The sequence below is a fragment of the Leuciscus leuciscus genome, assembly GCF_965113295.1.
Source record: "Leuciscus leuciscus genome assembly, chromosome: 19".
In the NCBI taxonomy this organism is placed as follows: Eukaryota; Metazoa; Chordata; class Actinopteri; order Cypriniformes; family Leuciscidae; genus Leuciscus; species Leuciscus leuciscus.
In genome coordinates this window covers 9174447-9183466 of record NC_138743.1, presented here as the reverse complement: position 1 = coordinate 9183466, position 9020 = coordinate 9174447, and the positions used below count along the sequence as shown (strand labels likewise).

The 9020-nt window shown below is 38.6% G+C and overlaps 1 protein-coding gene across 4 annotated transcripts in view; it reads left to right on the top strand.

The window, feature by feature from the left end:
* The first annotated feature begins 537 nt into the window (after nt 1-537).
* fam184ab (family with sequence similarity 184 member Ab) overlaps nt 538-9020 on the top strand; it is a 134940-nt gene continuing 126457 nt past the window's right edge. For 2 of the 4 annotated variants that reach the window (XM_082148186.1, XM_082148185.1), the window contains exon 1: nt 538-1195. In XM_082148186.1, the coding sequence (XP_082004312.1) occupies nt 1016-1195 (180 nt within the window). In that variant the 5' untranslated portion in view covers nt 538-1015. The remainder of the gene's footprint in view (nt 1196-9020) is intronic. The other 2 variants (XM_082148188.1, XM_082148187.1) reach the window with 1 other exon arrangement.

The window sequence follows — 9020 nt, the reverse complement described above, 5'->3', positions numbered from 1 at the left end:
TTTATTGTTTGCATAATTGGTTTACTGTTTAAATGTTGCTGTACAGAAACAAATACAGTTTGACAGATTCAATATGCAATTGGGGCATGTTGTCACAAAAGGTAGATGTGTGTCAGAAAAGAACTTCAAAATAAACCTTTTGAAATATTAACTGGATTTTAAACGTGACAAATTATAGCCCGTGTTGTTTTCATTAAAAACAAACAACAACCAAAATATTGAATAAAGGTCCTTGAAAGATAATTAAACGTAGGCCCCTATTTATAATTTCATACATTTTACTTTATCCTCAGTAGGCTAAACCAAGAGTTTACATGTGCCTAAAGCAAACCTATTTTTAAACGCGATCTGAAACAAAAATAGAATAGCCTAATGTTTTATTTTTAGCTCCTGTCCACCTCCTACCCATACGTTTTCAAAATCACTTTTTCCCCCCCAACGACTTTTGCATGACATCACATCTAAAAGTGAAAAGAGCAGAGTGGAGGAGAGACAGGAGGCGGAGATCAAAGAGAACCGTGACCAACGGAACTGACGTCACTGGCATAATGTAAACTGTTGAGATGATCCATGGTAACAGACTCAGTGCAGCAACCGCTCGCACAGACACAAGCACAGGAACCGACAGAAATGCCTCGAACCTGGATCGCACCTGCACCGGCTCTTACATCCTACAGACGAGCGGCGTTTGGACTCGTTTCAGACGCGCCGTCGGCCTTTTAAACGCGACGCACCTGCCAGGAATCCAAAACATTTAATGTATTCCTGCTATACATCTACTGTCAATTCACAAGAAGCAAGAAAACCAACGAAATGTGTGGTTAAACTCTCTCATCTAACAGACTACAATAGGAGCAGATGATTTTAATCCGGGTGAAGAAATAATGACTCTTGTGGATTAACGCCTTCACTGTCACTCTATTATTTTGCTCTATCGGGATCGAAGGATCATCTGCCTTTACCATTTGCCATTACAGTCTTTATATTACAGCCATAGTAATATAATATCGTGAAGATGGCGACTGGAGCGGGCTGGCAGCATTACTACAACCCCGCTGGCAGCGCTTCGACGGGGAAATATAACAGCACCTCCACTTCAACATCCACCAGCACGTCCTTCCCGTCCGGTTTAACCCTCGAATACACGCAGGACCTCCACCTGAAGATGAGCAAGAAGATCGCACAGCTGACCAAGGTAATTTTGTGCGCGTTTTGGGGATGCGTAATGCCATGTGTGTTGCTTGCAGGTTGAGCGATGCGCATTGGAAATGCCGGAGACCCCCATCCAAATGACACCAGGCTGGCCTTCAGTCCGAATTAACCATGGAATGCGTAAATGGGGCAAAAATTACCAGATGGGGTGGAATATTTTATTAATGAAACGTTTAATTTCTTCATGATATTCCATGTATTTCTCAACTTGAGAATGGGAGTCTCACCAAAATCATAATATTTTTAAGTTATAGTTTTTAAAGGTTCAGAAAATATAGGCCTATAAAAACTATTTTGTCGATAATATTAAATGTCAATAATCATGTTTAATTACGAAAGATTACTCAAATGGTGTTTGTGACTGTCAAATTAATGTTTTATGTTATAATACTACTAATGTTTTTAAAATGAACACTATTTACTCTATTTTACTATTTACTAAAAGAAAAAAGATTCTAACTTTTGATTGGCCTCTTTAATATGTAAAGTACAGTACCAGTAAAAAGTTTGGACACATCTGACCATTTCTCATCATCCAAAAAACCTTTTTAAGCCTTATGCTTAAATGCTTTTTTTAAATTAGTTTTAAAGACAAATAGCCTATATATTGTTGCCTATGGGCCGGAGCGTGTAGGAAAAGCATCCAACAACTGTGCAGCATTCCTGAGATTGGAAAAGAGAAACACGTCCCAGAGTTTGCAGTGTGACTTGAAAAGATATTTTGATTCGTTAATATTTTTTGGGGGATAATTCCTATTTTATAGGTTGACTTTGTGGAATGGGATTGAAAAAGTATTAATAATACTAATAGTAATAATGAATGTGTGGGTGTGTCCAAATTTCCATCTGGTATTGGTCTCATTCCCTCAAAAGGAAGCAGAGCAAAATCTGCCCGAAAGCTGTCTTGTGCTGGTCCTGTCTGTAAGGATCTACATAATCTGCAAAGCCTGCTAGGCACAGTTTGTATTTCTGACATAAGCACAATATTATTTTTTACTGTATATGTACATGATTGAAATATTTTGTGCATATACATTCTATAATTATTTAATCAAGCTAAATCCAGTACGGCTCATTTTGACCCCCTTTATGCATTCAGAGGGTTTTTGGGACATGCATTCTTGGGTTAAAGCTTGCTTACATCTGATTTTTGTACGCTTAATGCCATCATAGCATGTTATTCAGTGCTTATAATTTGTCATCTAAAATAATTATGATCATCCTCCATCCTCAGGTTGGTCGAAGTTGAAATATTGAGTAAATTGAAGCATACTAAGCATACTTTACGTTCACTTACATTAACATTTGTATTTTATATAGGCTATGTGGTTTAATCTGTGAATGAATATTATCAACACCTGCTGTTTTGTATGATCCTCTTAGCCCTAACTGGGATATGGGAATGGCATGTTTCCCAAGCCTGCTTCAGCTATTAATTTTCAGATATTAGAGCCAGAGTTCCCACAGTCAAGGACAAGCTGGAAATATCAGATGATTGAGTTTTGCAGCCCTGGAAAAGGTATTGCAATCATATAGTGAAGATGCATTTTCTCTAAAATATCTCATCAGCTAGATATTGATGATGTGTAGAGTTAAACTTGCTTGAGAGTCGTACTGCATATGTTCGATTTATGAGCCAGTTCTTTTTTTTTAATGAATTGGTAAAAGCGGTTTAAATATTGCTGTCTTAAATATTTTTTTTGATAATGACTAGATCTCTTAGTGTCTGCTTTGAAGAATAGTATTTATGATAAATCAAATCAAATATCTTCACATACCCAAATGCTGCTATGAAAAGTTCATGATTTTTAATCATGAGCCAGTTGCTCTTTTGAGTGGGTTTCTTTGAAATGAATGGTCAAACAGAATGAACATATTGATTCCTTAGTGAATCTGTGTTGAATTATTTGTTAGTGTAATGACTGGTTATCTGATGTTTGCTTGGAAGTTTGAAGATTGAAGAGAAATGTAATATCTTCATGTACCCAACGCCTCTATTTTGTAAAAGGTTGGCAATTTTATTTTGTCTTGTAATATACTTGTAAAAAGCAAGATTCTGGCAGTCCTTGATCTGTGCTTGTTGTTGTCTAACTGTTTGTAAAGAAACTGGATCAGGAATACTGTAAAGTGAGCAATGAAACGCGTATTTTATTGAACCTGAGCCTTAACATTAATGTATGCAACCATTCATATTCCATAATCCATTAAATGATTTAACTCAGCCACAGCCTCCAGCAGATCTGTTGGTTTATGATTGCTGTTCTTGCGCATGCACAGTGAAGTTCATTCGTCCTTAGGGAGCTCGGGCTGCACCTCATAAATGAGATTACATTGCTTTGGCTGAGTATTGATGTACCTGTCTGACTATCATTAAACGTAGACACATGGGTCATTGCTTTTAAAGGATATGCGAAGCACGAGGAATTGATGTGTCATCAAAAAAGTGTGCAAAGGATTTTGTAATTTATGATATTTGCATCACATTATTATTCTGTGCTTTGTACTGAAAATTTTGCCCATTTAAACCTGATTATAGATTTGCAATTTAAATTAAACTGCATGGATAAAAAAAAAAAAGAGATGGTATAGGAAATATGTTAGGCCTAATGCTTTTGCGTTTGCTCGCAAAATGTTTGTGTTCCCCCAAGAAACGTTGCCTTCGCTCTCAAAATGTTTGTTTTTCTTCGAGAAACTTTGCCTTCGCTCGCAAAATGTTTTCGTTCCCCCAAGAAACTTTGCCTTCGCTCGTAAAATGTTTTCGTTCCCCCAAGAAACTTTGCCTTCGCTCGTAAAATGTTTGTGTTCCCCCAAGAAACGTTGCCTTCGCTCTCAAAATGTTTGTTTTTCTTCGAGAAACTTTGCCTTCGCTCGTAAAATGTTTTCGTTCCCCCAAGAAACTTTGCCTTCGCTCGTAAAATGTTTTCGTTCCCCCAAGAAACTTTGCCTTCTCTCGCAAAATGTTTTCGTTCCCCCAAGAAACTTTGCCTTCGCTCGCAAAAGGTTTTCGTTCCCTCAAGAAACTTTGCCTTCGCTCGTAAAATGTTTGCGTTTCCCATAGAAACTTTGCCTTCACTCGTAAAATGTTTTCGTTCCCCCAAGAAACTTTGCCTTCGCACGTAAAATGTTTTCGTTCCCTCAAAAAACTTTGCCTTCGCTCGCAAAATGTTTTCGTTCCCCCAAGAAACTTTGCCTTCGCTCTCAAAATGTTTGCGTTTCCCAGAGAAACTTTGCCTTCGCTCGTAAAATGTTTTCGTTCCCCCAAAAAACTTTGCCTTCGCTCGTAAAATGTTTTCGTTCCCCCAAGAGACTTTGCCTTCGCTCTCAAAATGTTTGCGTTCCCCCAAGAAACTTTGCCTTCGCTCTCAAAATGTTTGCGTTCCCCCAAGAAACTTTGCCTTCGCTCGCAAAATGTTTGCGTTTCCCAGAGAAACTTTGCCTTCGCACGTAAAATGTTTTCGTTCCCCCAAAAAACTTTGCCTTCGCTCGCAAAATGTTTTCGTTCCCCCAAGAAACTTTGCCTTCGCTCGCAAAATGTTTTCGTTCCCCCAAGAGACTTTGCCTTCGCTCTCAAAATGTTTTCGTTCCCCCAAGAAACTTTGCCTTCGCTCGCAAAATGTTTGCGTTTCCCAGAGAAACTTTGCCTTCGCACGTAAAATGTTTTCGTTCCCCCAAAAAACTTTGCCTTCGCTCGCAAAATGTTTTCGTTCCCCCAAGAAACTTTGCCTTCGCTCGCAAAATGTTTGCGTTTCCCAGAGAAACTTTGCCTTCGCACGTAAAATGTTTTCGTTCCCCCAAGAAACTTTGCCTTCGCTCTCAAAATGTTTGCGTTTCCCAGAGAAACTTTGCCTTCGCTCGTAAAATGTTTGCGTTCCCCCAAAAAACTTTGCCTTCGCTCGCAAAATGTTTTCGTTCCCCCAAGAAACTTTGCCTTCGCTCGTAAAATGTTTTCGTTCCCCCAAGAAACTTTGCCTTCGCTCGCAAAATGTTTTCGTTCCCCCAAGAGACTTTGCCTTCGCTCGCAAAATGTTTTCGTTCCCCCAAGAGACTTTGCCTTCGCTCGCAAAATGTTTTCGTTCCCCCAAAAAACTTTGCCTTCGCTCGCAAAATGTTTTCGTTCCCCCAAGAAACTTTGCCTTCGCTCTCAAAATGTTTGCGTTTCCCAGAGAAACTTTGCCTTCGCTCTCAAAATGTTTGCGTTCCCCCAAAAAACTTTGCCTTCGCTCGCAAAATGTTTTCGTTCCCCCAAGAAACTTTGCCTTCGCTCGTAAAATGTTTTCGTTCCCCAAGAGACTTTGCCTTCGCTCTCAAAATGTTTGCGTTTCCCAGAGAAACTTTGCCTTCGCTCTCAAAATGTTTGCGTTCCCCCAAAAAACTTTGCCTTCGCTCGCAAAATGTTTTCGTTCCCCCAAGAAACCTTGCCTTCGCTCTCAAAATGTTTGCGTTTCCCAGAGAAACTTTGCCTTCGCTCTCAAAATGTTTGCGTTCCCCCAAAAAACTTTGCCTTCGCTCGCAAAATGTTTTCGTTCCCCCAAGAAACTTTGCCTTCGCTCTCAAAATGTTTGCGTTTCCCAGAGAAACTTTGCCTTTGCTCGTAAAATGTTTTCGTTCCCCCAAAAAACTTTGCCTTCGCTCGCAAAATGTTTTCGTTCCCCCAAGAAACTTTGCCTTCGCTCTCAAAATGTTTGCGTTTCCCAGAGAAACTTTGCCTTCGCTTGCAAAATGTTTTTGTTCCCCCAAGAAACTTTGCCTTCGGTCGCAAAATGTTTGTTCCCCGATGAAACTTTGCCTCCACTCGTAAAATGTTTGCGTTTCCCGATGAAACTTTGCCTTCGCTCGCAAAATGTTTGTTCCCCGATGAAACTTTGCCTTCGCTCGCAAAATGTTTTCGTTCCCCCAAGAAACTTTGCCTTCGCTCGTAAAATGTTTGCGTTTCCCAGAGAAACTTTGCCTTTGCTCGCAAAATGTTTGTTTCCCAGAGAAACTTTGCATTTGCTCGCAAAAAGTTTGCATTCTGGCCTTATTGAAAAAAATATGTTTTTAAGTGAACTATTCCTTTACTGTTTGGTACAAAACTTCACATAGTTTACACTGTTATTCTACTAGATATGTAAACCTTTTTGCATATTTGTGTGATTTTGGCATAACAGCAAATGTCTTGCTGAAGTTTTATGCAGTTGGTTTGAGCAGAGCTGTAATGAGATCCCAAGTTCCTGACTGCACAGTTTTTGCTAAAACTTTTTCATTTTTATGTTTGGGATTTTTTTGTGTGCCTTTCACAGTTGAATGCATTGTTAGTGTATTAGTACTTTGTTAGTCCCTTCCTCATGCGGCGCTGATGTTGAACATTTCAATCAATTTGAAACCGGTCTGGCCTCTATTGCCTCCGTCTCTCCGCTTGTGGTTTAACTTGGCATCCACACCTCCCAGTCTCCAGATGGGCCCAGTCTGGGTCTCACAGCCTCCTGATGGGTATCAATAAACTCCAGAAGCTTCACATTGCAATTTAATTACCTCACACAGGTCATTTGTGCAAAAACATTTGATGCTTCTCACAGAAATGCTTGTTCAGTAGCTGGCCTTCTGAGCTTTTTATATCTAATTATCATCTTTACTGAGCTGTTGAAGCAATCTATGTCAGTCTTTACTGTCTTTCTTACTGGCTGTTCAATCTTTTGTTCTACGCTTTAGGAGATTGTAAATTACCTGCGGTCTTTTTTTTACAAAAGTTGGCATTTTTGTCATATTTAAAATTAGATTTTAATGGCCCATATACAGAATATACACTTGAGTGAATCATCAAGATGTTTATCATTATAGAGGTATCCTAAAAATTGTATTTTGGTTATTTTGTACGGCCCTGAAAAAAAGCTTTTCCACAAGACAAAATAATCACAAAAAGTTTATTTTGTATGTTATTTTTTATAAATTATGCAAGGAGACAAAAGGAGTTTTTCAAACGTATTCACTCAACTGTGTGTGTGTGTGTGTGTGTGTGTGTGTGTGTGTGTGTGTGTGTGTGTGTGTGTGTGTGTGTGTGTGTGTGTGTGTGTGTATGTATTGAATTTTAACGGCCCATATTTATATTGATGGGCGATATGAAAAATATAAGTATTCACTGCTACCATCAAATGTGACTATAATAGTACTTGGAAGATATAATTCCATGGCAACTACACAACTGTCAAACCAGTACCATTTTCTAATGAAACTAGCTGTGAAAATGTCGCCCTAAGTGAGGATATTTAATCAAGCTATGCAGGCTTTTAGAGAATTTTCTGTATTATTACAGCATAATGCAGCCATTGAAATTCAATAAATCTAATAAGAAATACATAAAACAGCTATGATTTGCCAGTTGAGACAAAAGTAGTGAGCTAGGCTTTCTCCTCCGCATATACATTGCGTCAAAACCATTACGGAGATGTATTTTTTTTATGTTATGTAACATAATTACATTATATTCACTCTGAAGCTTATGCAAGATTGAAGGCCACACTGTAGTCTAAAGTATGACTGAGTTGCCATAGGGGTGCATAAATACGTCATTCTCTTTTAATTCACCGAGTGTTTCTGTTTTGATTTCCTATAATGTTGCATTTCACCTTGTCTTAAGAGATAATGTTCCTCTTAAACTTTAGTTTCTTCAGTTGACAGCATTAGTATTTGATTGTTGGGGGTCATAGCGGCAGGTTCTTTCGTTCCATGTGGCCTGACATGTGAAGTCAGTCGTAACCTCTGTGTTTGAATCATGGCGTGAGAGGAGGATGTGCGTGTGTCATAATCCAGGGGTTAATATGATTCTTGCGCGGGCCGCCTGCCGCACAGCAGATGGTGGAAGCCCAGGGCACAGGGGCTTAGGTGCAATAGTGAATGTAAGGACAATAACAATTTTACCTAAAGGGAACAGCTTGCTTACTCTGATAACACAGAGAAATGGCATTACACACTTACAGTAGCTTATAAAAGCACTAAGCAGCCGTGTTGCGAAATTGTAACTTAATTACTCTGTTAGGGGCTGTTCACAAATGCATTTTTCCATTCCACTGCACTACTTTTCCATTGTTTTTCAATGTAAACATGCTCTAGTCTAGACGGACGTCTGTAACCATTGCGCTCGTGTTGTTTGGCATGACACAGCATTCTGAAAATGCGGTGCTCAAGTTAAAAATAGTTTAACAATAAATAAAAAAACGCTAGACTTTATGCTTTTTTTTTCTTTCCACTGACCTGCGTCTCGTTTTTAACAGCAGAAACGTGTTCTATGTGAACCAGCCCTTAATTATGTCACAATATGGTGGAAAATCAATACCGGAGACTTTTTGAATATATATTTAATTAGTAAGTCAGAATGAAGCATACACATACATAAAACTTTGACAAAAATATATAATATCAACAACAATAATCAAGTTTGAGGAAGGAATTTGTACATGGAATGACCATTTAGGCTAACTCACCAATTTGCTTATTCTGCCTAAAAAGATATACTCTGAATCCCATTTCCTGACAGTTTAACCTTTAGATGTAGAATATCATTCTTCTAGTAGACTGTTATATCCAATTTGAGGAGGAAATGAAGTAAAATGAGCCACTTTAATTCAGCAAATGTTATTAACTTTCACTGCAGAATTTTTTTTGGTATTTCCACAATGTCTGGTCTTACCTCATCAAGATTTTCTCCACTAGAATGAATAACTCATATTTTTAAACATGCCGAATGGACACATTCCGCCACTGCAATTCAGAAAAATATATTTAAATTGATATAGATAATCTGTTGTTATTAAGACCGGTGCATTAGTTGGATA